Raw genomic sequence first — 20551 nt, 5'->3', positions numbered from 1 at the left:
TATTATAGTATGGAGCTATATTTGTACTATCTCCCACCGTCACACTGCTCATATTTATTATTATTATTATAGTATGGAGCTATATATGTACTATCTCCCAGAGTCACACTGATCATATTTATTATTATAGTATGGCGCTATATATGTACTATCTCCCACCGTCACACTGATCATATTTATTATTATAGTATGGCGCTATATATGTACTATCTCCCACCGTCACACTGATCATATTTATTATTATTACAGTATGGAGCTATATATGTACTATCTCCCACCGTCACACTGATCATATTTATTATTATAGTATGGAGCTATATATGTACTATCTCCCAGAGTCACACTGCTCATATTTATTATAGTATGGAGCTATATATGTACTATCTCCCACCGTCACACTGATCATATTTATTATTATTATAGTATGGATCTATATATGTACTATCTCCCACAGTCACACTGCTCATATTTATTATTATTATAGTATGGAGCTATATATGTACTATCTCCCAGAGTCACACTGATCATATTTATTATTATAGTATGGAGCTATATATGTACTATCTCCCACAGTCACACTGATCATATTTATTATTATTATTATTATTATTATTATTATAGTATGGAGCTATATATGTACTATCTCCCAGAGTCACACTGATCATATTTATTATTATAGTATGGAGCTATATATGTACTATCTCCCACAGTCACACTGATCATATTTATTATTATTATTATAGTATGGAGCTATATATGTACTATCTCCCACCGTCACACTGATCATATTTATTATTATTATTATTATAGTATGGAGTGTGATAGGATCACTGGTAAAGTGGTCTGTGGCAGGTACATTTGTCCCAGATTCTTGTCTTTTGTGGTTTAAACCCCCAGGAGAAAGTCTGCAGTGTAGCAGGCTTGAGTTTCGGCTTTTTGAAAAGCCGGTTTGGGACCTGGGGGTTGTGGGTGAGAGGAGAGGGAGGGCTCCACCCACGGCCACTCCAGGTTTTGGTTCTCGCAGCCTGGTAACAGGCTTGTTAGTTTTCCACCTGAGAGTGGCCAATATAAGCCTAGTGTGTTTAGGGCTGAGTGTCTCACCTGGGAGAGCAGGCAGGGAGTTTGTTCAGAGACACTTGGAAACCTATCTGTGAGTACTGTGCTGTGCTTTGTTGCTGGCGAAGGCATTAGGCCCTGCCAGGTTCAGGTAGTGAGGGAACTACCTGTGAAGTTAGTGCCCCGACAGGGGTAGGATTTATATTTATGTTTTCTTTATATTTCTGTCATTGTACAATAAAGACTGGCGCCGACCAGCTTGTACTTGCATCCAGACTGGTGTGCTGCTTCCCTGCTGCTATGTGTGTGTGTAAGGAAGGAGACCTCTACCCAGGAGAGGGACCCCCTAACCTAACTGTGTCACAGGAGCTATATATGTACTATCTCCCACCGTCACACTGATCACATTTATTATTATTATAGTATGGAGCTATATATGTACTATCTCCCACCGTCACACTGATCATATTTATTATTATAGTATGGAGCTATATATGTACTATCTCCCAGAGTCACACTGATCATATTTATTATTATTATTATAGTATGGAGCTATATATGTACTATCTCCCACCGTCACACTGATCATATTTATTATTATTATTATTATTATTATAGTATGGAGCTATATATGTACTATCTCCCAGAGTCACACTGATCATATTTATTATTATTATAGTATGGAGCTATATATGTACTATCTCCCACCGTCACACTGATCATATTTATTATTATAGTATAGCGCTATATATGTACTATCTGCCACCGTCACACTGATCATATTTATTATTATTATAGCATGGAGCTATATATGTACTATCTCCCAACATCAGACTGATCGTATTTATCACAGTATGGAGCTATATATGTACTATGTGTGATGCTGCATGCAGGAGCCGCCCCTATCATGGGTCTGCAGTCACACTGATTCTATATCATAGTATGGAGCTAGCTATATATATATATATATATATACACACACACACACACACACACACATTCTCACACTCACTAGCTGGAGTGCCCGGCATTGGCCGGGATTTTAAGAATATTTGTTTACACATCATCCTCCAACCAACCTCTCCTTAGGCAGGCCTCACGAAAAGTGTGACAAACTTCCCCATCAACAGTCCTAAGGTCTTGGAAGGAATTAGGACCTGTAACGGTGTAAAGCAAACTTTGGATATAGAAGCATTCAAAATGTGTAGGATGTGTAAACACGGCCAAGAGCTTCTGTTGCTCTGATACCAGGATGACCGTCTACAGCGACTCCCTGTTTTCTGCACAGAAAAACTTTGGGAGAAGCATTCCATGTGTAATATTTTGGCAGCTCACAGTACAGCAGGGTCCTTGCAAAGTCATCATTTTGACACAGTTGGAAGAAAGAAGTCAATGTTGCGTAATTTGGTATAGTCAGAGAGCTGGGAATGCTGGGAAAGCCTGCTAAAGCTCTCAAAACGTTTACTCCGAGGCCCTACCCATATGCCGTGAGGCCAAACAATGAGCGTCCAGCAAAAATTGTGGCTTTAAATTAATTAAAAATTAACAGTAATTTCGATTTAAGATTTTTTGAGTTGCCTCCGCCGTGTTTTAATATGCTGGTATGTAAAATGTCACGATCTTCGCTTGTAAAGTGTGGATTTGTGTAGAAAGACAGAAGGACGAATTTTCGCTCTGATATAGTAGAGGAGATAGAAAAGAAAAAATAGTAGATAAGCTAAATCCTTTTGTAATTCCGTACCTGACCTGTAGAGGGCGAATGCTATGCAAAAAATGTGTTTTTTAATTAATTAAAAAGTAACAGTAATTAATTTTGATTTAACATTTTTTTTTAGTTGCCTCCGCCGTGTTTTAATACGCTCGTATGTATGTAAGAGATAGATCTGTGATGCTGCTTGCAGGAGCCGCCACTATCATGGGTCTGCAGTCACACTGATTCTAGATCACAGTATGTATGGAGCCACGGTATACATGTACTATCTGTGATGCTGCATGCAGGAGCCACGGTATACATGTACTATCTGTGATGCTGCATGCAGGAGTCACGGTATACATGTACTATCTGTGATGCTGCATGCAGGAGCCACGGTATACATGTACTATCTGTGATGCTGCATGCAGGAGCCACGGTATACATGTACTATCTGTGATGCTGCATGCAGGAGCCACGGTATACATGTACTATCTGTGATGCTGCATGCAGGAGCCACGGTATACATGTACTATCTGTGATGCTGCATGCAGGAGCCACGGTATACATGTACTATCTGTGATGCTGCATGCAGGAGCCACGGTATACATGTACTATCTGTGATGCTGCATGCAGGAGCCACGGTATACATGTACTATCTGTGATGCTGCATGCAGGAGCCACGGTATACATGTACTATCTGTGATGCTGCATGCAGGAGCCACGGTATACATGTACTATCTGTGATGCTGCATGCAGGAGCCACCTCTATCATGGGTCTGCAGTCAAACAAAAATAAAAATGACATTTTAGTGCAACTTCTTTCAGTTATTATTATATTTTGTGTTGTGGAACTTCGCTCAGTGACCGGTTGCAGATGTCGACCATCCACTTATTTTCCGTTCTCTGCACACACTCATTGTTCATGACACAGCCGTCTCTTGGTTTTTCAGAAGCAGCAACAACCACCTTACCCCCACACTCCCACTCCCTGTAGGGGTCCCACAAGACTCAGCCCTAGACCCCCTTCTCTGATCACGCTACACATCCTCTCTCGGTGAATTTGTCAGCTCTATTGGTCTACAAGTGCCATCTTTATACTGATAACACCTAAATCTACCCGTCCTTCCCAGACCTCTCACTTCCCTCTGTGACCGGACAGCCTCAGCCCGACTCCCGATCACAGATTGGGGTTTTGATCCCCACTGGGTCTTAGGGTATCAGGGATTCCCGCTTACCGTCAGTGACCGCCTGTCACGGACTACACCCAATGCGCAGTGGGCGGGTATATAGCTGCCACCACCAAACTCCCACCATCGGTGTTTGGAACTGCTTCTTACGTACTCGGGCTCCTACCTCCGGCACCTGCAACCGCTTCTGCTGCGTATGCATCGACTAGCTGCGGCCACACCTCCTGATTGGTGTCGGCTGTTTCTACCTGATCCCTCGCAATGGACCAGGCTCTGCACGGTAGCTGGCAGAGGGCTTCAGCTCTGGAGACGCTTGGCTCAATCCAGAACAGCAGGAGAATGGAATAGCGTTTTGCGCAATTCTGCTGGTCACAGGACGCAGATGCAGTCGTGAGGCAAAGATGTTTATTGCTCACAGTCTTGAAAAAGACTCTTCCCTCAGCTTTAAGGGGTACAGCATACAGAATTGTTAACAGCAGCCTTGATCTTCAAAAGGTATACAAGGATGTACACATACAGGGCTCTCATTCCCTCTTTTTATATCATTCCTACACACATCATCACAGGGGGGTAAATCCGCCCTGTGGGCCTGATTCAGACCCGCTTGTGAGCGCTATGCGCTCGCAAGCGGGTCGATGGTGGCCCAGTGCGCATGCGAACGACGGAGCTGGCTCCGTCATGCGCGAGACCCAGATAGCGACGGGAAAACCGTCGCTCCGGGTCTCTCAACAAAGGGGGCGTGCTGTCGATGTTGAGTGACAGCACGCCCTCTTGGGTGGGCGGGCCGGGGCTGCCCAGACGGAGGCGTTCCCATGGGAACGCCTACCGTCTGGGGCCGGTCCCACTGACATCACAAGTGACGTCAGTGGGAGTGCTTTTGGCTCTGTTAGAGCCGAAAGCACTCTGGGGCTTGCGGCAACGAGACCCTACCACAAGGGTCTCGTCGCAAGCCCGATGGTCGCGACCATCTTTTTGGCCGCTCCCTATAGCTGTGGATGGTCACCCACAGTTATTCCCAGCCTTAACACCTTCAGGTTTTAGAAAGTGCCACAAAACTACAACTGTCTTCTCTCCATACCAGCTGGGACATGTTACACCAAGACACAAAGAATAGGCTTGTCCAGTTTACCATATCACCTCCTAAGTGAGGATGTCTAAATAGCAATTTGTCAACCTTTTAAAACAAAATACCTTATACCTTCCTCATAAGTGCATAGTCTGTACATTCAAACATGTCATAGACTATTAAATATACTCTGCTTTATACACTAATGCATTGCAGATCAGATGCAGTGCTCTACCGCAATGTACATGTATATTAATACAGTTTATTATAAACCATGTGCAGTGTTTTTGCTTTTAAACTGTGGGCCTGATTCAGAGTTGGGAATAGAGACAGAGATCTCTCTCTCAACTGATCATCTTGGTGGCACCGTGCTGCACTGCAGGGGGGGGGGGGCAGATTTATAGTGTGCAGAGAGATTTAGATTTGGGAGGAGTGTTTCCAAACTGACATCTAACTTGTAGTGTAATAATAAAGCTGTGCAGTACTGGTGGACTACATGCAAAATCAGCCAGTATTTACCCTACATGCAAAAAAAGTATGTATTTACACCCCTTGCATTGCAAAATGGTTTATTCAGGTACACAGTTGAGAGAGATATCTCACTCTATTCCCAACTCTGAATCAGGCCCTGTGTCCACGCTGGGACTTTAACTCTTTCAGTGCGAGTGATACTGGAAGCTGCTCAAATATGGTCCCGCAACAAGGGAGTTAACCCTTTTAGTGCCGCAGCGAATATTCTACCCCCGTGTGGCCGGTCTTCAACCACATCCTCGTTTACACATTTACGTATCTCCTCCTGGATCTCTCAAAGCTTTCTCAAGCTTAATATGTTCAAGACTGAGCTCACTGTCTTCCACCCTTCTTGTGTCACCACGTCTCCCCATCTCTCTATCACTGTTGACACCACCACCACCATCTCCTCAGTCCATCAAGTCTACTGCTTGGACGTCAACCTTGATTCCTCTCTCTCTTTCACTCCCCATATTCGGTGACTCACCCACTCCTGCCGGTTCTATCTCCGAAATATCGCTAGAGTTCACCTCTTCCTCTCTCTCGATGCTACCAAAACACTTGTTTATTTCCCTCATTATCTCTCACCTTGATTAGTGCAACCTTCTTCTCGCTGGTCTTCCCCTGTTCAATCTGTCCTTGCGCTTCCCCTACTCCATGGAATGCTATCCCTTGTTCCGTCAGACTCTCCAACATTCAATGCTTCAAACGCTCTCTCATAATCCACTTCTTCATTCTAGCCCAGTGCTTCTCAAACTTGGTCCTCAGGACCCCACACAGTTCACGTTTTGTAGGTCACCTAGCAGGTGCACAGGTGTATTCATTACTCGCTGACACGGATAGAGCTAATTTTTCCCCTTGTGATTCTGTGAGGAGACCTGGAAAACATGCACTGTTTGGGGTCCTGAGGACCGAGTTTGAGAACCTGTGTTCTAGCCTACCAGATCTCCGCCTGATCCGGTATTCTGTTTTTATTCCCATACCATCATGACTCCATCTTCCTTATTAGAATGCAAGCTCTCAGGATCAGGGCCCGCCCTCATGGTTCATCCCTCTCCCTAACTCAGCTAATAGGCACACACTGCAGCTATGCCTATATTTTATTATGTTAATGTATTGCTATGTTTACCCTGTCTTTGTGTTTTGCTATACATGGTACTTCAGAAACTTGTGGTGCCTTATAAATAACTGCTAATAATAATAAAGGCCAGAGTTGTCCAATGTCCATTGACCATCGGTGGTATTAGGTCAATGGTTTTGCCATCGATAGTGGCAGCCCATTTGTTCTCCACCATCGATGGTCCTGTGGTGATGTTTAGCAACAAGCTTGAGGATGCCGGAACACTGCTGCTCTAGTGCATTACACCCCTGTTATGGTCATCCTGGGAACAGCAGGCAGGATCCGGCAGTAACATTACACCACTGTTATCATTGGAGCAGGGAGGGTGGTATTGTTGCGGGCAGCTGGGCTCTTTGATTGCAGAGTATGATCCGGTACTACTCAACATGGACTTAGTATTGATGCTGGGCTGATGGAAAAGAGAAAAGCCTTAGAGCAGGCCTGGCCAACCTTGTGGCTCTCCAGCTATTGTGAAACTACAAGTCCCAGCATGCCCTGCTACAGTTTTGCTATTAGGGAATGCTAAAACTGTTGCAAGGCATGCTGTGACTTGTAGTTTCATAACAGCTGGAGAGCCACAGGTTGATCAGGTCTGCCTTAGAGGATCACATGAGGTGTGACCAGCAACTACGGATTCACACCACCAAGGCCACGTCAGGCATATGGGTGAGGAATGTTCACAGATGGTTCAAACCATCAATGGTTTGTTTCCCACTATAGTTTCCTGCAATTGAAGGCAAGTAACAATGATGTCATCGATGGCAACCGTTATGATGGACAACCCTAGTGCAGGGAGACGAATGCTGCGTGCTCGCCAATAAACGCACTTTGTCCACCCCCATCAGCTCATGTAAATAATCCTGTCCCAGAAAAAGAAATCTCTCTCTTTTTTCTAACATCTTTACTGCATACCCAAGTGTTTCTGTGAACTTAGGGCCTGATTCAGAGCTTAACGCTCTGACCTGAGCCTTCGCTCTGAATCAGGGCCCTCCTCCATGAAAATGGAGCGGCCTCCTTGCCGCTCGCATAGCTGTGGGTGACCACCCACAGCATATGCGAGCGGCCAAAAAGATGGTCGCGATGGTCTTGACCATCACGACCATCAGACTTGTGACGGAGACCCTGCGGTAGGGTCTCCCTGCCACAAGCCCTGGAGTGATTTTGGCTCTATCAGAGCCAAAATCACTCCCACTGACATCACTAGTGATGTCAGTGGGGCCGGCTTCAGACGGTAGGCGTTCCCATGTGAACGCCTCCGTCTGGCAGGCACGCCCACCAAAGGGGGCGTGCTGTCACTCACCATCGACAGCACGCTCCCTTTAGTGCGAGACCCGGAGCGATGGAAAGCCCGCCGCTCCCCGGGTCTCGCGCATGCGCACGACGGAGCTCCCTCCGTCGTGTACATGCGCAGTGGGGAACATCGACCCGCTTGCGAGCGTACTGCCGCTCGCGAGCGGGTCTGAATGACCCCCCTAATCCACACTTAGCAAGGCACACCCTAATCTGCCCCCTCCATCCGCTAATACTAAAGTCTTCAGTCCCTGCAAATCAATGCGCTTCCTCATAACACTAAGCTTTTCAGCAAAAGTATATACAGCATTTCTTTAAAAGTCCATTTGCACAATCAAACTGCGCCCTTGCGTCACTATAAAAGGAACTTTGCATACGCAATAAATGAGGTGGTAAACAGTGGAAAAACTCTGAATATAAATGCAATTTGTAGGATATAAGGTATAAAGCAGATATAATCACAGAGCCACGTCACTGGATATGAAGGAACAATCCTATCCGCATGGGTGTCAAATACGAGGATTACTTATCCATTTATACTTTCCTGTAGACCAAAGCTTACATTGATTCATTACAGGTTATATAAATAAAGCACGGTTGCCAGGACTCCTAGTAAGCCTGGTTGGGCAGCCTATGCCTAGTATGACCATGACCTCTATATCCCCCGATGACAGACGCTAATCCTACAGCTCATCAGATCTCCAACATAGTCTACAAGTAGATTGAATACAGCAGTTGCCAAGTCTACAGATATCCATGGACATCATTTTATTCTATACATTTATTTTCAGAGAAGATATAGGTTCCAGGATAAAGACATATGGGACGATTTTGAGTCACATGCTGCACAGACCGCTTTAGTGCCTTTTGCCGTGGTCGTGCCCGTGACTTTATGCTACTGCTGGTATCAGCCCTTTGTACATCCGTGCGTTTAAATGTGCAAGGACTGGGACGCCCACTTTGTGCATCTTTAGATGCAACCATCGCTCGCACCAGCAAAATGTGCACCAGCCCCAAGTTGGGCGCAAATCTCCGTCAGAGTATAACCTCCAATGTGAACTATTAATCATCTGAGAGGTCTATGTACTAAGCCTTGCACAGAGGATAAAGTACCAACCAATCAGCTCCTGCCATGTTACATGCAGTGTTTGAAAAAATGACAGGCTTAGTACATAGCCCAGAGTTCACAAACCAGTTATGAGACTCGTCCGTGACACTCCCATAACCCCGCCCATAAGACTGACCATCTCCGTGCGCCTGAATAGCCTCCTCCCTGTCACCGCCTAGGAATGCCCAGTAAATCGCAACTGCGCCTCTGTGCGGATTCAGTATGATTGACCGCCGGCGGTTCAAATCCCGACAGCGGCATCCCGGCAGCAGTGAAAATCCTGATCGTCCTAAGGTAAGTATTTCCTAACCTACTCTACCCCCTGTCCTTAACCCTGCCTTAGGGGTGCCTAACCCTAACCTCCCCCCCAAGTGCCTAACCCTAAGTCCCCCGCGCGCGGCTGTCCACGCCCAGCTTACCTTCGATCGGTAAGCTGGGTGTCGGGCTCCCAGCGTAGGTAAAATGACAGGCGTCAGGATTTCGACGCCTGTCATTTAACCCCTTTCCCGGGATTAGACAATCGGGAAGCAAACGGTAGGGATTACGTTCATCGGCTTTCCGACTGCTTCCCCTGTGTGCGTACATACAGTGTAAACGCATGCGCCATAGGTGTTTTTAGGAACTTTTGCGCACACACAGCTGCAAACAAATCGCTCAGCTCCGTAAACATCAGCTTTGTGTGTGACTCAGAATTGCGCCCACGGGGTGTATATTCTATATTCTACATATTCAAAAGAATTTGAAAACCTTCTTAATAATATATTTAATAGTGACTGTACAAGTCTAAACCATATTCTAATTACATTTTTATTTAGTCCTTAAAATAGCTGCTCCAATGCTTTAAGTAAATAGTATTTATAGTCATTTTCTAGCTACAGGATAAAGATGTAAACAATAAAATAAAAAGTTTTCAGGACATGTATTCTAGAGAAATGATGTTTTATTGTGGCACTGGCTAAACCGCGTCTATTTTTACTCATTGACAGAGGCGGAATTGGCGGGAAAGGATGGTGACAGAACTTAGAGTACGGTGGATAAAGAAGGACAATCCTAAAGATAAAGCAAACTTTCTATTCCTCCTCCTTCATAGACTATTCCCCATACTGTTTAATAATACATCTCTAATAAAGCAATATAAATATAATAGCATGGTTATTTCCATCCAGCCAGCTGAAGCATCTTCATGGTGAGACAAAATGATCTTATATAATTCCATGGACCACCTACATAAAAGGCACATGACGGATACCCTCAGGCACATGACGGATACCCTCAGGCACATGACGGATACCCTCAGTGGAAGCAGCCACTTTATCGGCTGAACCAATATACCCAAAATTGCAGACTATCAACTCACTAGGACATCACTGAGGTACGTTGTGACTAATATTCATGAGACCTGATTAATATTCACGAGACTTGATTACTATTCATGAGGCTAGGATTCCTAGAGAATTGAAAATTGTAAGGGATTTTAAAATGCACATTCCACCTACAACCAACTGAAGCAGCCACAGACCTTTACGCTGGATTTAATACAGTTGCACGTCCACAGAATATTAAGTAATGTTGCATTAAGGTCTCTATAACAGAGTTCTGCCAGCACCACCTCTCCACATTTACTATAGGGATGGCCATCGATCATCAATGGTTAGAAACCAGGTGGTCCCACATTGATGGTTTTACCTTGACTGGCAGAGACATCGATGGTAACCATGGGCCAATGTTTTTTTTTCCATGCTTGCATTGCAGCACAGAGCTGCTGGGCTGTCAGCCAGTAGCCCTGCACCACCATGCCGCTACTGGCTCAGAATCCAGCAGCTCGGCAGTTTAATACAACAACAACACAGTAGTAGTGACAGTGCCAGTCAGCCCAGCTGGCCCTGGCCGCCTTGTATGTGCTCCTCTAAGGAAACCTGCGTGGGTGCGAGACAGAGTCACTCAGCAGTAGACATCGAACCTTCGATAGTACAAACCATTGATTATATGCTGCTTCATAGTTTTATACCATCAATGGCTCCTTCCATTTTCGAACATCGATGGCAAACATCGATAATAGTCTCGCCATTGGCCATGCCGAATTCATATGCAAACGCCAACTCACATAGTATCTTACCAGTAATTAGAAATATTATTACTAAATATGGAGGAGCAATGTTACATGACAGTGGGCCTGATTCAGACCCACTCGCGAGCGGCTGTCCGCTCGCAAGTGGGTCGATGTTGTGCACTGCGCATGCGCACGACGGCGGGAGCTCCGTCGTGCGCATGCGCCAGACGCAACGAGCGAAGGACTTTCCTTCGCTCGTTGTGTCTGATCAAAGGGGGCGTGCTGTCGATGTTGATTGACAGCACGCCCCCTTTGGTGGGCGTGCCTCCCTGGCGGGGGCGTTCCCAAAGGAACGCCTACCGTCAGAAGCCGGCCCACTGACATCACTAGTGATGTCAGTGGGAGTGATTTTGGCTCTGATAGAGCCAAAATCACTCCAGGCCTTGTGGTTGAAAACCTCAACCGCAGGCTCCGGCTCGCAGTTTCGGTGGTCGCGATGGTCAAGACCATCGCGGCCATCAAACTGCACGCTCGTATAGGCTGTGGGTGGTGACCCACAGCTATACGAGCGTCCAGGAGGACGCTCCATAATTATGGAGGGCGGCCCTCATTCAGAGCGTGCGCTCTGCTCAGAGCGTCCGGCTCTGAATGAGGGCCAGTAAGCGTAGACATTTCTAGACTACAATAATGACTACAGCAATCAATACATTAAACGCTTGCTACAATTATACTGCAATTCCACCTGAGACCTATAGATGGCAGAATACGCAAAACTACACTAATCCCCATCACTTGTCCCACATTCCCAACACTTTAAATATTCATCAGTGTCCGTCTGTGAAAATAAATGTCACTTAACTCATTACTCACAAGTGTCTGTGCTTCACGCTGCATGCAGCAAGGAACCTATAGCTAAAAGTGCACTAAGTCTGGATAAAAGGACTGCCAAAACCCTCCTTTACAAGGTTCCCAGTGAGTATGACCACATGGATTGCCTGACCTAAAAGTCATTAGAGGTCTGAGCTGTTACTTATTACATTATAATGTGCTGACTATCTGACTGTTGGAAGTATACTATTAGCACACTTACCACTAAAAACGGGAAAGAGTGGACTGTCAAGTGCCCCTATGTGGGGAAGGAATTATTGTATCCCAATTGTCAGTAAAAAAACACTAAGGAAATAAAACATTACATGCGATCTCCACTGAATGAGTGAACAACTTGGAAGGAGGAGTATAATTATTTAAAAATCCTAAAAATACCTAGCAGCCTTTGAGAGAAAGCACTATATTAGCAAATGTTGGTCATTTAAACCTGTATGCTTGCTTTTTTGATTTTTGTATTTTATGAATTGTGGAGCTATCAGTCAAATGTTATCATATTATTGGTGATTACAAGAATTAATACACTATTAATTGTATTATTATATATTCTAAAATACAGATTTGATTGTACTCGTAGATTTTAGGGATATACCCCATTATATTGTTTTTTTAGATACACTATGGCCATTTTTTATTGTTGTCTTCTCTTATTTTCTATTCATTAAATATTTCTTAAGTATTTGAACCAAATGTGTTATTAATCCATTTGCAGCGCTGTCTGTTATATTGTGTATTCTTTTTAACTTAGTTTATCAATCAATAAAAATAAAAAAAATTCTTCCCTGCGGAAATCCCAAAGATTTGGACAAATAGTTGACCTGCGTCTGGGAATGTGAAATGCAGACAGTTACTGTCATCTTTAGTCTGAGGGTTTTAAAGTCCAGTAACAGCAGGGTGTCTCGGCTGGGCGTATACTCATGTTTATTTATTATTTATTTATTACCAGTATTTATATAGCGCACACATTTTCCGCAGCGCTTTACAGAGAATATTTGGCCATTCACATCAGTCCCTGCCCCAGTGGAGCTTACAATCTATATTCCCTAACACATGCGCACACACAGGTTAATTTTTGTGGGGAACCAATTAGCCTACCAGTATATTTTTGGAGTGTGGGAGGAAACCGTAGCACCCGGAGGAAACCCACGCAAGCACAGGGAGGATATACAGACTCCACACAGTTAGGGCTGTAGTGGGTATCGAACCAAAGACCTCAGTGCTGTGAGGCAGTAACACTGACCATTACACCGTCTGTGCTGCCCAATGTTCCAGTGATGTAGACATGTACAGTATATGTCAGCTTGCGGGAGAATGCGTCTCCCACCCACTTCCTAATTATTACGTTAACGTGTGTAGCATCAGGGATAGCCGATAGCAATGTCCCACATGCTCCCATAGCAACACAGTGTATATATATATATGAAGTCAGAATGTTCTCTGTGCAGGAAGACACTTCTGTGTAATGTATTAAGGACCAATCATTCGCTGGGTCACCAGCTGTTGTGCCCGGCGTTACCCAACTTTTTCCTTTCTCCCCCTCCACCCCATCTGTCCGCCTCTTTTCCCCTCATTGCTCACCAAACCTCTGCCCCTGTACCACCCCCGTCTTTATTTCACTTTCTCTTTCCCCTTACAAAGTCCTGATTTAAAAGGAGTTTCTCCCAAAAGTGTCAGTGGGCGTGGTTTGTGCAAATATGGGGCGGGGCTTAAATTGCCCCTCCTCTTTATTTAGTTCCTGTCCTCTTTTATTACAATGATTTGTGTGTCCCTTAATTCCTCCCCCAATCTTGTGTCTCATTTCTCTGTCTGTCCCCCCCCCCCCTCTCTGTATCGGATAGGGAAAGTGCTTTCTCTCTCTCTTTTTATTATTCTCCTTCTAGTCTGTCTCTTTGCTCCCTTTACTTGCTCCGAGTTTTATGGGATGGGTCATTTTTTTTTTTTATTGTTAATGTAATTTGCAATGGCGTCCAGGCTTATGCAAATCAGCACGTGCGCACACATTGAGCTGGGGTGCTAAACTGAACACCCCCAGCAGTGCTGGGACAATTTATTGGTGAGTGAGGAATGTGGAGTGGCCCAGGGTGGGCTGATGTGTGTTGTGTGAATGGTCAGTGCTCCACTGGTCAGTGGCACGCAGGCTATATGATAATAAAACATATTCCACCTGTGGTCTTCTGCGTCTGTCCGGTCACATTACTCCTTTGCTAACTTATAGGCAGATTTTAGTTCAGTGTATGTTTGTGCTCTTACAATAGTCGGCTACAAGGCAGCCCCCACTCCCCACATGCACAGAGCAAAATACACTTAATTCACCTATTTTTAATCCATGCAATATTGCATATTTAAAGGGTACAAACTGCATTAAACTCTGTTATCATAATGCTCTTATCCACAAAGCATAGCTTCAATCACCTACTTGCTTCCCTAAATGAAACCAAAACAATTCCAGCTATATACTGTAACAGTGGCCAACTACAATATGATAATTATACACATTGTGGCCCCATAATTAGTGCGAAAACAGTTTCCAACCCTTGAAAGAACTTGGAGATGTTGAGAATGCCCCTCTGCTGCTGACCCGGGCCCCTCCTGGGCTCAGGTAATCAATACCCACCCCAACCCCCATCTCTACTCCCCTGATGATGTCACCTGAAGGTTTTAGTCCATGTAAAGCCATTAACTGAGGGATGAACAGGACTCTACTGGTCAACTGCATGCATTTATCAATCAAAGGAGCCGTAGCGCCTGTTCTTGGACTACAAGTACTAGGATGCACTGTCATCCCAAAACCTGAATTCTAAAGAAAGAAGTTGGGCCGGACGAGGCATATAAATGTCACCACACCGGATAATCTGCCCTGCGGTGGTCTGAGCCAGGGCACTATATGACTTTCTGCACATCACACTTACCAGACTTGCAACCGGGGTGAACGTTTTCTCGGCTGCGAGAAGTGCGCTGCCCATCGAGGAGAGGATCTGCGATACGAACAGGGGCTGGGATTCTGGCTCGTTCGTCTCTGACCCGCCTTCAGCAGCAGCGACTGGAGCAAACAGACACATTGCCGGTTACACATCTAGTATACATATTTTACTCACTTTGGTGGAGATGTATTATAGCTTGGAGAGACAGATAAATTACCAACCAATTTTCAAAACACTGGGCCCGAATCATTACTGATCGCAACTGCTAATTGTAGCATCAGCCTCTTAATGAAATCTTTGTTCCGGAATTGCTAAATTGTTAGTTATTTGTCTCATTGATCCATCTCTTTTCTCTCATTTGTTCTCAAGCCCCCCCTTCCCCCCATGGCCCATATGTAACAGAGCGCAAATTGCAGGAACAAGCGCAATTCCAGCGATTTAGTCTGTAGATTTAAAGCATCAATAATTAAAAATACAAAGTCAACCTGGTTTTGCCTTATTGATTATTGGCTCTTTAAATCTATGGGTTCAGTCACCTGAGTCGCGCCGGAAAACCGCAGGCTACTACATATGAGCCCATGTCTCATGTTTTTCGTGTAAATGAGGGAGGAGACAGAATCAGCAAAGATTCTTGTAGTTGAAAAAACTTTTAGAGAAAATAGCCAATGGCGCTGATTGCAGTGAAGATACAAATAAATATATAATGATATAGCATTTAATAGATAATAAATAACTAATCTGACAATTATAATGCTAAAACATGTGAAAATACAATTTACATAAAAAAGGAAACACAACCTTTATATAATTCTACATATGTTCAATATGATACATCAAGAGAAATCTGATTGTGCAAATGATAGAAAAAATGAATGAGATAACCACGGTAGTATTCCTAAAAAAGGATTTATAACCTCAAGGGAAATCCCTCAGCATCATTCTTAGTACACTGTGGACCTGATTCAGACCCGGTCGCAAGCGCTGTCGATGGTGGCCCACAGTGCCGGCTCCGTTGTGCGCATGCGAGAGACCCGGCTAGCGACGGGCAATCCGTCGCTCCGGGTCTCGCACCAAAGGTGGAGAGCTGTCGATGTTGAGTGACAGCTCGCCCTGTTTGGTGGGCGGGCCGGGGGGGTGGCTGCCCAAACGGAGGCGTTCCCGAGGGAACGCTTGCCGTTTGGGGGCGGCCCCACTGACATCACGAGTGATGTCAGTGGAGAGCTTCCGGCTCTGTTAGAGCCGAAAGCTCTCTGGGGCTTGCGATGAACGAGACCCTACCACAAGGGTCTCGTCGCAAGCCCGATGGCCTTGACCATCGTGACCATCATCATGGCCGCTCGCTATAGCTGTGGGTGGTCACCTACAGCTATGCGAGCGGCCAGGAGGCCGCTCTAAAAGAAAAAAAACGCCCTGATTCAGGCTCTGAATCAGGCCCTGAGCTCCCTGCCAGCTCCAATGATCAGAAATTATTGAAATAATCAGTCCCACAGTATGAAATGAGCAACTGAATGCTCCAGCTTGTTTCCATTTACAAAAGCTGGGACATTGTTACAATTTTAGCAACATTTTTTGCTTCTCCGGCTTAACAGCCTAAATTATATGGAACATTCAGTTGCTCATTTCATACTGTGGGACTGATTATTTCAATCATTTCTGATCATTGGAGCTGGCAGGGAGCTCAGGGGGTCATTCAGACCCGCTCGCGAGCGGCAGGACGCTCGCAAGCGGGTCGATGTTCCCCACTGCGCATGCGCACGACGGAGGGAGCTCCGTCGTGCGCATGCGCGAGACCCGGCGAGCGACGGGCTCACCATCGCTCCGGGTCTCGCACCAAAGGGAGCATGCTGTCGATGTTGATTGACAGCACGCCCCCTTTGGTGGGCGTGCCGGGGGCGTGCCTGCCAGACACAGGAGTTCCTATGGGAAAGCCTACCGTCTCAAGCCGGCCCCACTGACATCACTAGTGATGTCAGTGGGAGTGATTTTGGCTCTGATAGAGCCAAAATCACTCTAGGGCTAGCGGCAGCGAGACCCTACCGCAGGGTCTCTGTCGCAAGCCCGATGGTCGCCATGGTCAAGACCATCGCGACCATCATCATGGACGCTCGCTATAGCTGTGGGTGGTAACCCACAGCTATTCGAGCGTCCATGAGGACGCTCCATAAAAAGGTAGGAGGGCCCTGATTCAGAGCGAGCGCTCTGGTCAGAACGTTCAGCTCTGAATCAGGCCCTCAGTGTACTAAGAATGATGTTGAGGGATTTCCCTTGAGGTTATAAATCCTTTTTTAGGAATACTACCGTGGTTGCCTCATTAATTTTTTCTATCATTTGCACAATCAGATTTCTCTTGATGTATCATATTGAACATATGTAGAATTATATAAAGGTTGTGTTTCCTTTTTTATGTAAATTGTATTTTCACATGTTTTAGCATTATAATTGTCAGATTAGTTATTTATTATCTATTAAATGCTATTGCACTTTAATATACATATATATATGAGCTCATATATTTTCATTTAAAAGTTATATGTTATATGTTCCCTTCTTCAGCACTGTCTATGTTATCCCTATAGTAGTTGAAAAAACCCGACACAAAAATGGACTAAAAATTTAATTCCAAAAGGTCCTCTCTGTTATAAACACGCAGCCAGAAAGACAAATGATTACGTGATGTATTAAAGTAGACTGGTTAGGAGATAACGGGTCGAATATAAAGTATTATATCTATACAGTGCTGTGACTAATTCATTCTGAGGTGTCTAATATGAAGTATTATATCTATACAGTGCTGTGACTAATTCATTCTGAGGTGTCTAATCAGGGCCGAAACTAGGATATCTGTCACCCGGTGCAAGGCAGTAATTTTGCGCCCCCTCCCTTCCCGTACCTGGATTTTGTCCTTGCTCCTCCATAAGGCAGTGCATTACTCAGACGTCCCTGGTATAGTGACTTACATTATTCCACACACCATAATGCCCATTACACATTATGCCACACACTGTAATGCCTATTAAAAAAGTGCCACTTACATATTTGCCCGACACCATTTTATGCCCCACAGTAATGCTTCTAATTACTTTAAAATTACCTGCTCGTTGCCATGGAGTTTCATGCTTGTTGCCAGGGGTTACATGCTCATTGCCAGGGGGTTTCATGCTTGTTGTCAGGGGATTTATGCTCATTGTCAGGGGGTTTCATGCTCGCTGTCAGGGGTTCCATGCTCGTTGCCATGGGGTTCCATGCTCGTTGCCATGGGGTTCCATGCTCGTTGCCATGGGTGTTTATGCTCAGCCAGGGGGGTTTATGCTCGTTGCCAGGGGGGTTTGAAGGGAGAAGATGCAGCTCTCAGCATCCTCTCCCTGCAGCGCCAGCGTTCCCGGCACTTCCGGGAACGCTGTGTGCATTGCGCTCTGCTAACAGACACTAGAGGTCCAGTAGGACCTCTAGCATCTGTCTCTTCCTTGGCGGCGGCCATTTTTTGATGGCCGTTTTCAGCAGAGTCCATGCGGACGGCTAGTCCGCATGGAATCTGCTGAAAACGGCCATCCAAAAATGGCCGCCGCCAACAAAGAGACAGACACTAGAGGTCCAGTAAGGACCTCTAGCATTAGTCTCCTCTTCGGCGGCGGCCATTTTCAGATGGCAGAGTCTGCTTTTTCACCCCCAGGCAATCCCCTCCCGGTGCACGTGCACCTCTAGCCCCCCCCTAGTTGCGGCCCTGGTCTAATATAAAGTATTATATCTATACAGTGCTGTGACTAATTCATTCTGAGGTGATGGATGTAATCAGCTTTACCATAGCCCGGTAACGTTACCTTTACCATAGACCGGTAACTTTAGATATCCAGTTAAGCTGCAACATCACCGGTAGCAAGAACAAGCGGTTATACCATTTTCTAACATCACATTATTCTATTACACTGCACAACAATGACAATGTTTCCGATGTGAAAATAGTTACCTCTAATTGATTTCAGCATGCAAAGAATGAATATGACATTTACAACTCTCAGTTAGCTCTGAGTTCCGAGATATAGCCCATTTATGACGATGTAGGGGTATTCCTAGTGACCTGGGCAGAATGGAGAGAATCTTACCAGCAATTTGCGTTCCGCACAGGGGGGGCGGGGCCTAATGACCCAATTAAATGAATCAGTTATTTGTCCCCTCCCCTATTCAAATATATGTGATTCACGGGATTACCCCCACAAGATAACTGTGGGGCACTGAGTGACAGCATAGGGAGCGATTCCACCAAGACATTTCAGCAATGGGACAAAGATATCAGGGTCGGTGACAGTGACAAGAGATGCCCCAGAAGAGGAGTACAAGCGACAAGCAAAGAGAAAGCACCCCCATGAATAGGCCACTGTATTACATAGTACTTTCCTATGCTGTATGTGTGTTTCCTATGCTGTGTGTGTCGGTTTCCTATGCTGTGTGTGTCGGTTTCCTATGCTGTGTGTGTCGGTTTCCTATGCTGTGTGTGTCGGTTTCCTATGCTGTGTGTGTCGGTTTCCTATGCTGTGTGTCGGTTTCCTATGCTGTGTGTCGGTTTCCTATGCTGTGTGTCGGTTTCCTATGCTGTGTGTCGGTTTCCTATGCTGTGTGTCGGTTTCCTATGCTGTGTGTCGGTTTCCTATGCTGTGTGTCGGTTTCCTATGCTGTGTGTCTGTTTCCTATGCTGTGTGTCTGTTTCCTATGCTGTGTGTCTGTTTCCTATGCTGTGTGTCTGTTTCCTATGCTGTGTGTCTGTTTCCTATGCTGTGTGTCTGTTTCCTATGCTGTGTGTCTGTTTCCTATGCTGTGTGTCTGTTTCCTATGCTGTGTGTCTGTTTCCTATGCTGTGTGTCTGTTTCCTATGCTGTGTGTCTGTTTCCTATGCTGTGTGTCTGTTTCCTATGCTGTGTGTCTGTTTCCTATGCTGTGTGTCTGTTTCCTATGCTGTGTGTCTGTTTCCTATGCTGTGTGTCTGTTTCCTATGCTGTGTGTCTGTTTCCTATGCTGTGTGTCTGTTTCCTATGCTGTGTGTCTGTTTCCTATGCTGTGTGTCTGTTTCCTATGCTGTGTGTCTGTTTCCTATGCTGTGTGTCTGTTTCCTATGCTGTGTGTCTGTTTCCTATGCTGTGTGTCTGTTTCCTATGCTGTGTGTCTGTTTCCTATGCTGTGTGTCTGTTTCCTATGCTGTGTGTCTGTTTCCTATGCTGTGTGTCTGTTTCCTATGCTGTGTGTCTGTTTCCTATGCTGTGTGTCTGTTTCCTATGCTGTGTGTCTGTTTCCTATGCTGTGTGTCTGTTTCCTATGCTGTGTGTCTGTTTCCTATGCTGTGTGTCTGTTTCCTATGCTGTGTGTCTGTTTCCTATGCTGTGTGTCTGTTTCCTATGCTGTGTGTCTGTTTCCTATGCTGTGTGTCTGTTTCCTATGCTGTGTGTCTGTTTCCTATGCTGTGTGTCTGTTTCCTATGCTGTGTGTCTGTTTCCTATGCTGTGTGTCTGTTTCCTATGCTGTGTGTCTGTTTCCTATGCTGTGTGTCTGTTTCCTATGCTGTGTGTCTGTTTCCTATGCTGTGTGTCTGTTTCCTATGCTGTGTGTCTGTTTCCTATGCTGTGTGTCTGTTTCCTATGCTGTGTGTCTGTTTCCTATGCTGTGTGTCTGTTTCCTA

General features: G+C 45.3%; 1 protein-coding gene across 1 annotated transcript in view; it reads right to left on the bottom strand.

The window, feature by feature from the left end:
• LOC148442270 (uncharacterized) overlaps positions 1–20551 on the bottom strand; it is a gene marked incomplete at its 3' end in the record, with an annotated part of 86685 nt that overhangs the window by 17784 nt on the left and 48350 nt on the right. Inside the window, exon 6 of the mRNA XM_088464106.1 lies at positions 14875–15005. Coding sequence (XP_088320232.1) covers positions 14875–15005 — 131 coding nt within the window. The remainder of the gene's footprint in view (positions 1–14874; positions 15006–20551) is intronic.

The sequence above is a fragment of the Taudactylus pleione genome, unplaced genomic scaffold (assembly GCF_031769625.1).
Source record: "Taudactylus pleione unplaced genomic scaffold, aTauple2 ptg001579l, whole genome shotgun sequence".
Taxonomy (NCBI): domain Eukaryota; kingdom Metazoa; phylum Chordata; class Amphibia; order Anura; family Myobatrachidae; genus Taudactylus; species Taudactylus pleione.
This window is presented reverse-complemented; position numbering and strand designations above follow the sequence as displayed.